We start from the raw sequence: 14834 nt of genomic DNA on the forward strand, positions 1-14834 counted from the left end.
ATATATACACACTAAGATTCATCAGAAGACTAGGCAGTTATGATTACAGGAAAGTAAACCAGGAAAGTAAGTTGACCAAGACGAGAGAACATCTGTCTCCTTCAGGACAGAAACTGACTCTGGCTTCAAGCATGTCTAATCCCAATTTCTTACGATTGCAGGAAGAGCCCTGAAGACCAAAAGACTTGTTCACAAGAGTGTGGTAAAATGTGCAAAGTCACTACCATTTTTATTTGAGTACTGTCCGTCAGCTGCTGCACGGTATAGGCATCTTCTGTGTTGTACTGCAGTAAAATCGCCATCTGGAATGTGGATGCCTAACAGATCCAAAAAAAAGAGAATGAAGGGGAGAGGGGGAAAATCAGAAAATGAGAATGAACAAACATACTTTCTGAATTTCAACAGCCTGAAATTCACCAGTTAAACACATATACTGGAATATTTGGACAACCGAGAATAGCCAACTAGTGCTAATCATTACACAACTCCAGCAGAATAATGAAACCAAATTTATAAGCAAGGCAGCTATCAGTGGCTTAGTCACATCTATCACCACAGGGTTAACATATGTTGATGACAGGTTCAAAATCTGAGATGATCTTGTTTCTTCTCACTGTTGTGAACTCCCCTCTGTCTACTTTTTGAGAGAAAGCAGACAGGAAAGTATAAGAAGCATGAGATCTTATGCAAAGAGGTTGCAGTTGTCTCATACAACGCAGTTCTACACCTGTTTAAACCACAAGTAATGTATTCCCTTTTCTAAGTCAATTTTCTTTTAAACATAGATGTTAAGTATCAGTACAGTAAATAAATCAAACATATAATAAAGGTTCTATTAATCATAACACCAACAACCATCTGGGGACAGCTACCATTTATGTTCACTTCAGTAATACACAGATCTGTAGCCATCAGGTCTTGCATCTGTGCTTTGCTTTATTTAAAGACAGTAGCATTATTCACAGGAATAAAGCTAATGAATGCATGTGAGCATCGTAAATAGTAGCTGGACATATATGTATACATATGAACATACACACACCCACACCCCCCCATTAAGGAACTGAATGATTTAAAATACTTAATTGTGATATATCATTACATACTGTTAATGAATATTTTGACATACAAATAAAATCTAGCTCAATTCACTGTATTATCTATTAAAATTAGTTTGTGTGTGGGCACAGTTACTCACATGAACTCCACTACTTCAACATCTACACACTTCACCATTTTTAACACATTTATCTGCATAATGGTCCTTTCAAGTAAGGAAAAGCAATTATCTCCAAATGAGGAGTAGAGGCTGAGCAACTCATCCAGATAACACAAGAGCAGTGGAGCAGAGCATGAACACATCTTAAATGATCAGCTGCATCCAGTACTCTGAATGCAATCATCACCAAGTGTTGCTACTGGCATGACATTATCCTTACCTGTAACGTGTATCTATTTTTGAAACAGTTGGTAACCAATTCCCCTTTGGACAGCTGATACAACCATGTTAATTTTCTTCCACTATGACGACTGGCATAAAATGCAGTAAATCTCTGATAGCTCCGTTCTAACTGTATAGAAACAACAAAAATAAATAAATAAAGAATATTATTTACCTTCATTTACCATTACTTAGAACATGCTCTGGAACCAACAAAGGAGAATCAAATCTGATCACCCTTGACTGCCACATTGTCTGAATAAGACAAACAGAAATCCAAAGTACTCAAATTCTTCAGACTGGATGAAAATTTCCCTTTGTTATGAGTTTCCTCTTCGAAGTGTCATTAACAATACAAACCTAAACAAGGATTTAAGTTCCATTCTTCTTTTTATGATACATTAAGTAAGGCTAGAAAGGCCATTTCTTTTAACCACCTTCACGCTCCAGGTAACAGCAGTTAAACTTATTTCTCATGTTAAGTATTCATGTGTTCTCTATTCTGGGTAAGTGCTCGACAGAAAACTAATGATTATAACATCTAAAGATTTTACTGGACAGAGCTGAAGCAACGGCAAGAAAAAGTTTCTTAAATACAAATATACACAGAAAAATACACTAACAAAGATTTGCTTCAGTTACTGTTGAATGTTTTGAAGAAAGATTCATTAACCAGGGTCTTTCCACAGGAGAAAACCGTTACATATTTCACACAGTTCCCTCCTACTACCTTACTCACTCATCTTGTTCCAAATACCCTCAAGCCAAACAGGCAAACACCAGAGACACTTCCAGTCCTCTCTGACACACAACAAAACAGAAGGAGACACCAGCCTCATAAAACAGATTTCTCGCATGATCATTCCGCGTTTGGATGAAGCAAGTGTGAGCGCCTCACCTCAGATGGCAGAGCAAACGTGCAGGACTGCTGGAACGGCCAAGATCCAGAACTCAGCACCTGGATGCTGAAATCCACTGCAAGAGAGGTGAAGAGGCTGAGCTGCACTATCCCCCTTGCTCCCACCCCCTCTTCAAACACACAGTCATAGTTCTAACACAAACAAGAAATGGTTCTGCCTTTTGGTCAAACTAACATGGTGAAAAATCATTAAGCAACATAATTTTTTTTTTATTCAGACCATAAAACAAAGGAATTCATGTAAGATGTCGCTGCAGTTGGAGAGCTTTAGATTTACTGTGACACTCATTCAATTTTCTCTCATTTTTAGATGTTATTACCCTGTTTCTATCCCCACAACAGATTTCTTTTTTAACATGCAAGTGTAAAAATTGTAAGCGTTCATTTTTACGTGTAACTAAAACTCATCACTCTACAGTACGCAACTGCAATAAACATTTCACGTTTATACTTGTAAGGCATTTTGGGCAAGTCAGTAAGAATAATACAAAAATTAAGTAAAATTTAAGCCTGACAATACACAACTAAATGTAATCCAACAAATAATTATAAATTCTTTAAAGAATTTGTTTCAATGTGCTTCAATGAAAAAATATTTCTTTATAAAAAAGTGATAGGGCTGTCTAACAACCTAAAACACAACATCCTTTTTTCCTTAATACTTTTACACAAGTATGAACTTAAGCCATATTGTGCTCAAAATCAAAACTGTTTAAAGAAAAACATCTTTCCAATAAAAAAACCAAAAAAAACCACCAAACCCAAAGATTCAACTTAATTTAATTACATACCTAAACATGAGCTGCAAAATCAGGAGGAGGCTACCCATAACAGAAGATATAAAGTGCTATTAGAAGACAAAGTACAGACCTAAAAGACTAATTTTTAAATCCTAGCTATCTTGGTCAAAATAATACTAACTAACTTCTGGGGGTATGATGTCTAAATCATATGTTTCCCTCATATAGTTAGTTCTGTAGAAATAAGAGGAAGCTAAACTACTCAACAGCAACTTAGGTAAATGTATTACTTACAATCTAACGGTTCTGAATTGGTCAGGTGCTTTTTAAATTGCTCATTCAAGTCCTTGCTTACACCAATATCTTGGAACATCCGCTGCAGCTTGGAGGTATACTCAAAACCACAAGCTTGCTGTATTTTAAAAGCACAGATAACGTCAGCAAGACACATTTTGGACATTGGAGAATGAGAAGAACAAAGTATCGGAGCCTATTTTCTTAAAAGATGTATAAAGTTCAGTATTTCCCTTACTCAAAGTACTGATCCCAACTAGACATGCTCTTTAACTGTCATCAAAAACTGAAGAAAATTTTGTTTAAAAATGAAGCAAAACACACAATGAAACAGACTACTAAAAGAGTGTTAGAACATATTTTGCTTGACCCTGAATGAACAAGCGTTAATGAAATTAAGCAACTTTTCAGCAGCCATTCCCTTGGATAATTATATGCATGTCATTCATTTGGATAAGAATAGTTAAGCTTAACTCCATTGGACAGACATGCACCACAAGCTCCCAGGAAGTAAAAAAGGGGAAAAAAAAAAAAAAAAAGAAAAGGAAAAAGACCCAGGTAGTGTATTTTTCTATTGTACATAAAATAATGAAATGAAAGGACATACATCAGTGCTTTCCAAGGCAGCCTGAAGACCTGCAATACGGTAGATCATGAGACAGTCGTGGAATACTCACTTTTAGTTTAGAAATCATGCTTGCCTCAGCATCATCACTAGCACTGTTCTGATGTACAAGCCTTTTTGCCAGCATTTTAGCATAGAATTTTTGAAACACATCTTTATCCTCAATGTACTTGAAGACGACCATCTGGAAAAGTCAAGATAATTTGTAAGAAAAAAAATATTTAAGCATTTGTCTTGAAAAAGCTGTAGCAGTAGCTACTTCATCTGCACTTAAATTTTTTAAGGGCAGGGTTTTTGGTTTGTTTTGTTTTCCGGGCGGGAGAAGGAGGGAGTGGTGGTGTTTGTTTGTTTTAAATGTGCATACTATTTTACACACATTAACTGTACATTCCACATGTACAGCCTTATACATGAATAAATATGTAGTGCGTATATGTAATTATACAAAAATATATTGTAGAAATATGTGTATACAAAAATGAAGTAAAAGCATAAATTCCATTCAGCCACTTTAAATCGCTGTAAAGGTTGTTTTTTTTTTTTTAAAAAATACAACCAACAAGCCACACAGAGATGAAGATTATTACTGAAAAGCTGAAATATTAAGTAATGAAATCAAACATACAAAATAAAAGGTTTTCTCTCATCTGACTTGTGTGACAATCAAATATTACTAACTTGTCAAAGCTTACACAGAAGAGAACTGTATTTATAGATATCTTACCACTTGATTGAGTGTATCTTCCAATTCTGCTTCTTCTGGATTCTTTGAGCTGCAATTAAAGAAGTGCATTTTTAATGAGTCCCAAAACTGCAGAATTAAAACAACATGTGGATGTATATGGAAATTTCATAAATAAAGGAACACAGATTGAGTAGTTCTGGGATCAAAGACTCTTTAGAGAGGAAACAGTGTAGTGAAATGAACGCTTCTCTTCCCTACTCCACATGTAAGCAATTCTGAAGTACGTGATTTTTAAACAATAGGTTGAAGTCCTGGACCATGAATTACTTGGGACTTCCTGATAGCCTGATACTTCTCAGGATTTATGAGCTTAAACATGGATCTCTCTCTTCCGGCCTTTTTTCTGCTGCTAAATGCTATCTTCATTTCTTATCTTAGATAGTACAGCTATCTAAGAAAAACAGCTCAGAGAGATGGGTTCTTGACTGGGTGAGAACTCAGGTGGCACCACATTGTTTTCCTCCATATCACGCTTGTCCATCAGGCATACCCCAGATCTACCCTGTAGAAAGCTAGTATTTATAAAGGGGAAAATAAATCCTTTGCTGAAGGGAAGAGGGTATGAGGAAGGGAAAAGCGAGCAAGTTCTTCTGGTTTTGGGTTGTTTGGTGGCAGGTTTTTTCCTCCCGCAAAACAGCTAGAAAAGTTGCCAGTGACAAAACTGACACCAATCCAGTATGAACTGAACTGATACGAACTCAATGTATGAGCTGCTGAATCATTTGAAGCCAAATACCTTAATTAAATTATGAAGCATGAGATGTTAGAAAGCTGTTTTTGTCCTCCTCAATTTCTGCCCAGATAGAAGAGGATACAGAGAAAACAACAGGAGGAAAGCAAGAGTTTTAATGGAAAAAGGGAATGTGTGTCTCTTCTTTACAACATAACACAACTCAAATGGGGGGGGGGGGGGGGGGGGGGGACCCCTTCTGTTTTATTAAAAAAAAAAATTAGAACTTAGTTTCCTATAAGGAAAGAAAGGTCTCAGTTTTTTTTATTATTTCCCCCCTCTTCTTTAAAAAAGAAAAGTAAACTCCATATAAGCTTTAGGAATGGTCCTACTGAAATTTTTTGTACTCAGAATTTGGTATAATTAATTTTTCTTGAAATGTTAAGTTCTGTTTCTGAAGACGTAATATAGAACTTCATATGCTAAAACCATTTAAAACAAAAGCCAACCTGAAATAATAATTTGTCTTTGAAGACGTACCTTTTCTTTAGTAAAGAGTCACAGTATCGTGCCAGTAGCTCTGGTGATTTACTGGATGATTGAGCCATTTTTGTCACTGCATTATTATTTATAAATCGACCACAAGCCTATAAATCACAAAAGACAGTGAAATTTTGGGAGACAAAACACTGAATAGAAAAAAAAAAAAAACCACAAACGTTCACTGTATGCCACTACATATACTTACTTTGTCTAGTGCAGCCACAAAGCCAGCGTCATTGTTGAATGCAGACATGACTAAAGCATTGTATTTCTTATGGACATCCAACACTGTCTGTACATACATTTTTGGATCCTGCAATAAAGAGAGATTGTTTTTTGCAACCCATTGACTTTCTGCTTTCTACTTCCTTCAAAATGGAGCTACTCACTGGCCTAAGCAAATTTTTATGGGGAAAGTCTACAAAGTATTAGAAATATTTTAAAGGTAAAATAATATCCAGACTCGTTTAGGTCCTATGTCCAGGACTGACTTACATTAGCACAAGCTTTCATTTACAGCAATCAGAGTGCAGAGTGTACTACATTATATCATACAAAAGACGACAAAACCACTTACTCAACCATTGCAAACATTTCCAAGAAGGACATTTTCAGAGACATAAGCTTAATTCAAATCAGATCTGAGAGCTGGACAATCATAAAATGGCAGTTGCTATAGAAGAAACCCTCAAAATAAATCTCTGTAGTAAGAACGTAACAGGTGTATCCCCAATAGATACAACTTAGTACAGAAACCTCAGTCATTGTTGACAGTTCGTAAAAATTATCCGCTCAACACCCAGTGGCAGCTAAATGCCAATAAACATCAAGTTTATGGCACTCACAGACTGAATTTTATGCGCAATTACTGATCTCTGCATCTCAATAAAGATGGAGTAGAATCAGAGTAGGAACAGTGAAGGGCAACTAAAACACCAGGCAGACAGGGCAGCTACTATACAACAGACCAAAAAACCTAGAAGTCTTCAATTTGGAGATCAGAAGTTTGAAAGGGCATATGACCAAGGTTTACAAAATCAGGAGAATGACTGAAGAGACGAACAATCACTAGAAGCCACCTTTTATAACTACAGGGCACTTGATGAAAGCGATAGGAAACAAGTTTAAGACAGATAAAGAACATCTTTACATATAAGGTAGTGGACTTCTGGACCTTGCTGCCACAGGAGGTTGTTGGAAGCAGGTTAATATCAGCAGGTTCAAGAACGGATTAGACAAACTCACGGACAACAGGTCCATAAATAAAAACTAAGAGGACTGGGCATGGAGGTACTCCTGTAACATTCATATTGTAAGAGTTCTGGATGCTTAGACACCCAGATGTCTAAGCAAATGGCAAAAGATGGGCAGGGTTGCATCAGGATCCTGAAAAACATTTCCTGTTGCCACTGAAGACAGACATAAACTAGTAGATCACCAATCTAATGCCGTGCTTGAGATAAAGAACTGAGATTACTGAGAACCTCCTAGACAAGAAACTCAAGTGGACTTGAAGGACATTCAGAAAGGCATCTACTGATTACAAGGACTCCAAAAAAAATAACCAAAGGCACAAAAAGCAGTAATCTTCTGACTGAAGAGCAGTCTCGTTAATATAGTTAGTTAATGGAGTCTACAGCACAACTCATTCTGCAGTAAAAATCTAAAGTCAGATGAGTCAAGCTGGTATGACTGTTTCTCTCCAATGACTACAGAGAAACAGAGAAGCATTTGCTCAGCTGATTATCTGTTTAGACACAGTACAGATAAATGAAGTTAAGCAGAATCAATCCTACCTAAGTGTGATAGAGGACTAACAAGGCAATAATGAATAGCAATACAGTGGTGTGAAGGGTATTGGAAGAAGAGGCAAGCTGATTCCCAAGGGAGACAGCCAGAGATACTGTTATGAAAATGAAGAACAAACGTGGTAAAAAAGAAAGATGAAGAAACAAGAAAAAGTGTCGTGATCAGGAAGAGTTTTGTAAATGGTTGGAGTCAAAAGAACTAATACATACAAATCACAGGCTTCCCCTCTGTCCTGGTTTCAGCTGGGATAGAGTTAATTTTCTTCCTAGTAGCTGGTACAGTGCTGTGTTTTGGATTTCGGATGAGAATAATCTTGATAACACACTGATGTTTTAGTTGTTGCTGAGCAGTGCTTACACTAAGTCAAGGACTTCTCAGCTTCTCCTACTGCCCTGCCAGTGAAGAGGCTGGAGGTGCACAAGAAGCTGAGAGGGGGCACAGCCAGGACAGCTGACCCAAGCTGGCCAAAGGGATATTCCATACCATATATGACATCATGCTGAAAAAAAAAAAGCAAACCAACAACTGGGGGGAGTTGGCCAGGGGTTACGGCCGCTGCTCGGAAACTGTCTGGGCATCGGTCAGCAGGTGGTGAGCAATTGCATTGTGCGTCACTTGCTTTGTATATTCTTTTATCATTATTATTATTTTCCCTTCCTTTTCTGTCCTATTAAATTGTCTATCTCAACCCACGAGTTTTACCTTTTTTTCCGATTCTCTCTCCCATCCCACTCGGGCAGGGGGGCAGAGGGGAGTGAGCGAGCGGCTGTGTGGTGTTTAGCTGCCTGCTGGGTTAAACCACGACACCCTCTCTCAAAGATGAACTAATTCCTGCAGAAAAAGCTTTCATTTTTCTGGGAAATTCTTCAAGGCCTACGTACAAAGAAACTCAAGAGTGATGACCACTAGAGGGATGTGTCAACCATGGAGTACATCTGATTTCAAAATTTGAGGTGGCATCTACAAATGAAGCTGAAGATTCCTGAACTTCATGAGTCATAAGAGATCAACACTGCTAAAAAGCTACACACTTAAAACTATCAAAGTGAACAACAGACACTGCACATGTGTAAAGCATTTTAATCTGTGCTAAAAACTAAAGTTTTTAGTGTTCTCCATGCAGTTATTACAGATTACTGCTTTAATGATTACTAGTATGAAGCTATTTCAAGAATATCTGAGGCCAATAACAGGTTAAAATGAACTCTGTAAAAAAATCAAAGTTAAACCCCATTTTAAATATTTACCAGACTCTATATTCTATCCTAATTTTGCTTTGTACGTTTCATTCTTTTTTTTTTTGCTAGAAAATGTCATATTGTCTATAGAAAAAAAGGTTAGCAAAGAGTTTAAACAACTGCATGTTGCCGAGATTCAACCCTAATCAATACAAAATTAAGTCTGAAATGACAATTATGGGATAAAAATCAAGAAAGCCAATTACACAGCTAAACAACCAGAGTGTCGCAGAAGACCTGACCTGCTCCTTATATTGTCACCTCTCCCACCATTTCAGTTACCTCTTCCTCTTGTATTTCTCATACTTTTCCAAATAGAATAAAGCCATTCACCAAAAAACAAAAAACAACAGCAGCTTTCTCCACATAGTCCCATCCAAGTCAGAAGTCTATAATATGATGAAATAAAGTACAGCCCACTGGAGATAATGCTTCTTGAAACAGTGGACTTTCAGGTGTATTTGTAAGTGTAGGATGTTGTATTTGCACAGCCAGCTTTCCAAGCAGCATGACATCCTGACAGAGAGCAAAAACTCAGAAGGAAACCCCCCCTAAAATAAACACCCCCCCGCTCAAAGAGTAGTAACACAGTGATGTGACTGTAGTTTTAGGCCTACTATCAACGTTTGAGAATTGCCTAGTCCTCACAAATTAAACCAGTGAGAGGGCAAACTGGAAATTATATCAGGAAGCATTCACCCTCTTCTAATATAAAACTGGCAGCAACCACACACAGACTTATTTTGATAGGATACTTGCATTTAGAGCAGCTTCTCCACATTTCTCAATTGCAGCTAGACCCTGATTATGAATGTGGGTTTCCAAAAGTTTTTTCAGCTCTCCAAGGCCATCCTGGATTCGAGATACAAGGTTATACATACGTCCCAAGTCTGAAAAAAAAAAAAGGAAAGCCAACATCTCCCATTTGTACTAGCTATGACTCCAATTTCTCATTTACAAGTTACCAAGAGGAGTTAAACATGCATCATCAAAAATATATGTGCAATTGCTCCTGTAAAACCCAGAAAAAACTACAGCAAAAAATTATACAGTATAGCAAATCTTTGCACTAACCTGGAAAGCTAAGACTAGTTAAAGAGAGACCAACCTGTTAAATATTAAGATCTGTTTTACCTTCACAATGCTATGTAAATCTCAAGCAGAAAAAAACTGACTTACAGAAATAGATTTACTTCCGATTTCTAGTTTTCATAAATTTAAAGAGGTGCAAGGATTTAAAAATGGAGTTAAAACCCTCTTATTTAGATGAAATTTTGAAGTGTTACCATGAATTAGGACTGTCATTAGTGTTACTGCTGGCTGTGCTAAAAGTACAACATACTCCAGCTGACCACTGTCCTTTAAATCTTATTCTGAACAGGACAGTTCTCAGAGATCTAACACCACCTGTAGCCTTTTGTATATTAACACTTCTACCATCAGTGGTAATGGTTGGAAATTTAAGGCAAATACTATGTATTGCTATGACCTTAGCAGATAAACTGAAACATTATAAACCAAATTTCCTCCAATAAAGCACTGTCAATAAAGCCACCTCTCATCTCTTAAACTTTTAAGTAAATGATTATCAGTAGAAGCAGTTGTATCTCAAGGAAAGAAAAGGTTCTGAAAAACATTACCACGGAACAAAACTACCAAAGGTAAAAATACACTGGATGTCATTTCACATATGTTAAAATCTCACCTGTTTTCAGCCAAGACTTTCCAAAATCAATTAGTAATTTTGGAAAGTCTAATATCAAAGAGGGTTTTGTTTTATTATTCATTTTCAACAGGGCAGATGCTTTGTACTTTCTGAGTGCAGAACACTTTTTAAAAAACAAGCAAAAAACCCAAACCAAAACAAACTTTAATATGGCCATAAACCAGGTACGCAAACCCACTAGTTACCTCTTATAATCTTGCCCTCACTGAACAGGCACTCAAGTGAAACAGTAAACAACCAAATTAGTTACTGTAAACTAATGAGGATATTTCACCTTGTTGAATCCATCTTAAGGTTGTCAGCTGCATCTAGCACTTCTAAAGTGTAAGGACTTCTCTGAAGGGCTTATGAGCAATTTATTATCACCTGAGGATTATCAGATTAAATAAAACAGAGCAATCAAGCAGCTGTATCACTACCTAACTCTGAAATACAACACACAGAACTTGACGCCTTTAATACTGAAGCAATGACACCTCTATTCAGACCCGTTTCCATATAGTAGTTTCCATTCCTTAGAACTTCGGCAAGCTTCATTTGGATTTGAAAAGCAAACATTTTTTCTCTCTGAAAACCACATTTGCAACCTGATGTTAAACTTTTACAACAACGTAAGTTGTTTCAGCTACAGAATTTTAGAAAGACAAAGAGAATTTTTGAAAAAAGGTCGGAAAATAATGCCATGCATAGATATAATAAGCTGCTGCTAGACCTACCCACAAATAAGGGTTCACAGGTTGGTCTATCAGGATGTCTGTATTTGGTGAAATATGGAAGAGATGCTACAAAGCCTCAAGGAAGATTTACACGGTAACTCCACCTAAATCATTACAGCCTGCTCTCAGTAAACATAATTATTTCCTATAGGTATCATACTGATGTGAATAGGTAACACATGACAAATGTGCCCCACAACCTTTATAACTAGATGCACAATGTGATTAAAAATTTACAGAACACCATCAGGAGTTGCCTGTAATATGATATGCTTAACATACTTCACATGGGAGGACCTCAAAACCAGTGCACTTTCAAGAGCAAAGCAATAAAGATTTTAATCGAGAGCAAGATTTTATTATAAGGTTAGGATAGTCTACAATAGGCTATTTTAGTATATTACAAATTTGAGAATGAACTGATTATAGTGATTACAGAATGAATTCTCAAAGAATCTTTCAAAATAAATGTTTCTAATCTTGAGACTTCATGAAATTTAAAAAGGGCCAGGGAACTACTGTAATGTGCTCAAGTGAAGCCCGATAAAAGAAAATATTTTGAAAAAGAAAAAAAAAAAAAAATCAGTCATTTTAAAATGCCTAATTAATCTTAGAAATAACCCAAATGAAAGTAAAACCAAAGACATATAACAAGACAGTGCTCAAGACACAAGGTACTTATTTTCTTTTTTAACCCCAACAAACTTACGGAATTGCATCACTACGGTAAGTGACTATATTAAAAGCTCACATAACTCATGAGCTTCATAAAGTAAGGGGAAAAAAAAAAAGGCTGGGAAGGCCTCCTGAGTCCAGAAAAATTTTCTTGTTTGTGCTATTACTATTTCTATTGTCTGAAGACATTTATAAAGTCATTTTACTAGTCAACACCCATCTGTATCAAAATCTCTTCCAATTACAGAGTAAATACATTTATTTGCAAACACAAACAACATCTGACTCAAACACTAGTACAGGATAGAAATCTTCTATTTACATGTGAAACAGGTAACTTCTGACCTATTAATCATGCTGAATTGCCCTTTTCTATTTTGAAGCATCTCTTAGTTATCAACATGATGATTACAGTAATTATTCATAGTTGCTCTTCTAAGGTTGATATATAAAGAGACAGAGTCATAGTTGCAATTCACAACTCTCAAATGAACAGTATCATCAGTAGTAACTTAATCATAGTATCTCTTAAATTCTGTCACTTTCTTAAAAGCAGTATTTCAGCTATAGAGCCTTACCTTGCCTTCCTATATAGATTTAATTAATTCCCCAACTGGAAAAATCAGAAACACCATTCATCCTTATCATCTGCACAGTGCACAGGAATTATTTGGCCCTAGTTTTGACTCTTATTTTGTGCAAAGCATTAACACCTGAAGAAACTCATAAAAAACAGTACAATTGACAGTTCCTTAAAGATACCTAAACTCTTTGATAACCTTTACTTTAGAGGAACCGCTGAAGAAGTCTTTATTCTATGTGTTCTCTGTGAAGGTATAAACTTGATCCATTAGTGGTACTTAAGACTAAGTAAGTCTACAAATTTGTAAGTCTAAATTTGTAGACTTAAGTCTACAAATTTAGCTGTAGCTAAAATTGTCTCATCAATTAATAATGTCCAACCTTTCCTTGTGATCTATATGCAGTTTTATATATTTTCTATACTATACGTTAGAAGCTCCTCATTTACTTCTATTCCTCTTTTAACATTTCCTATACATACTTCTAGACCACTTGGATTTTAAAATTCTCACTGCTGACTCAGAAAGATCCATGGATTAAACTGAAACAGCTGGTAAGACTACTGGTCTGTTTTTTGCCTCGCATGTCTCTCATGCAAGCTTCAGCTCCTGCTGGAAAGATGGCTCAAGTGCTCTTGAAGCTCTTCCAGCCATGTGAAGAGAAATCAAAATTAGTGCTGTTTTGCCTTAATGTTTGGGATTGGAATAGGCTTCTTGAGGCAATATCCTCAGCCATCCCAATTTAATCAAAAGCTGCTTGTCAATCAGTTTAGTGTCTATCTTCTCTTTTAATCTAATTCCTGAACAAATCACATTTCACTATCACCAGAATTTAATGTTATTCATAAATCATCAGGGAGGAGCTCTAAGCCTAAACCAATGTTTGAATCTCCTTACCTTCATTTTTGTCAGCATCCAACAAATTCTGAAACTCTGTATGAAATATCTCCAGGTGTTTTTCAATAAGTACTTGCTCACATTTTCGTGCTAACTCATCTTGTGTGCTCTCATGGAGATATACCTGAACTCTACGCTGTTCCTCAAGAAGGCGAGCTTCAGCCTACAGAACAGAGAGATAAACATGAAACCTGTATGGAAGGCAGAACAGAAATCCAACAGCAGAAAACAGATGACTATTTAGTAAATTCATCTAGAAAACAACAACAACAAAAAATCAAACCTCTCACTAATGAGGTGTTATGGTCCACCTACTTAAGCAGTTATTTTTCTGGGAATCATAATATACATATGGAATTGATGTTTATGTTGATGATAATATTATATACTGTTTAAATAGGGGATAGAATCACAGCAAGATTGTTTTCTTGTTGCTTCTGAATAAGAAGTTTACAGATGGAAATCTGCTGTCAGAAAAAGAGAAAGCTGCTGACATGAGACGCTGGCAGTTTTAGCATCAGCAAGCTCTCCAGCTACAGAGGTAGTTTTGTTTAAGACAAACATAAATATATTTCACGCCTCCGCAAAACTAAAAGGCAGAAAACTACAATTTAACAGTATGTCCATGACAAATTTATTTGAATGTTCTCATCTATATTCTTACACAGAAAAGCTTCCCAATAATCTGCAATCATCTAAATTATACTAGCATTTAATTTGGCATATGAAATGCTACATATGCGTATCTTCCTGGCAAACCAAAATTCTAAATGTCACTCGACGAACAGTACTTAGGCCAAAATGTAAAACTGAAGTTGTTCGTATAACGATTACCTCTATTTTGTTTGCAAGAGTGTTAAAGATTCGCTTTACAAGCCATCTGTAATTGCAGCATATTATTAGGGATAAAGTGCATATGTCCCCTTATCTGTCCAAATTATTTAAATTCGTAACACCACCAAGAGAAGAAAATTAAATTAATGCGTTTTCCTAGTACTTAATCAGAATACTGATTAAGCATGAAAGATTATATTATGGACAACAACAAAAAGAACAATTTCACTGCAAGTACACTGCATCATACACAGAGGGCTTTAAATAATCTCTGCCACTGTTAGCTTCACTCATTTCTGTAATAATTTTGCACTTAGCTCTTGTGAAGTGGTCCTGGATTACCGCCTCCTAGAGTTAAACCAGTACAGGTCAAAATAGGGG

General features: G+C 36.3%; 1 protein-coding gene across 1 annotated transcript in view; it reads right to left on the reverse strand.

Annotated features, from left to right (window-relative positions):
* Positions 1 to 14834, reverse strand: part of CUL1 (cullin 1) — a 50593-nt gene that overhangs the window by 5181 nt on the left and 30578 nt on the right. Inside the window, exons 8-17 of the mRNA XM_009323032.1 lie at positions 13620 to 13782; positions 9784 to 9914; positions 6183 to 6290; positions 5975 to 6081; positions 4744 to 4792; positions 4072 to 4203; positions 3395 to 3512; positions 2340 to 2416; positions 1440 to 1571; positions 225 to 317 (exon numbers count right to left, since the gene is read on the reverse strand). Of these exons, the coding sequence (XP_009321307.1) occupies positions 225 to 317; positions 1440 to 1571; positions 2340 to 2416; positions 3395 to 3512; positions 4072 to 4203; positions 4744 to 4792; positions 5975 to 6081; positions 6183 to 6290; positions 9784 to 9914; positions 13620 to 13782 (1110 nt within the window). The remainder of the gene's footprint in view (positions 1 to 224; positions 318 to 1439; positions 1572 to 2339; positions 2417 to 3394; positions 3513 to 4071; positions 4204 to 4743; positions 4793 to 5974; positions 6082 to 6182; positions 6291 to 9783; positions 9915 to 13619; positions 13783 to 14834) is intronic.

Source organism: Pygoscelis adeliae, unplaced genomic scaffold (genome assembly GCF_000699105.1).
Source record: "Pygoscelis adeliae isolate BGI_AS28 unplaced genomic scaffold, ASM69910v1 Scaffold264, whole genome shotgun sequence".
Classification (NCBI taxonomy): domain Eukaryota; kingdom Metazoa; phylum Chordata; class Aves; order Sphenisciformes; family Spheniscidae; genus Pygoscelis; species Pygoscelis adeliae.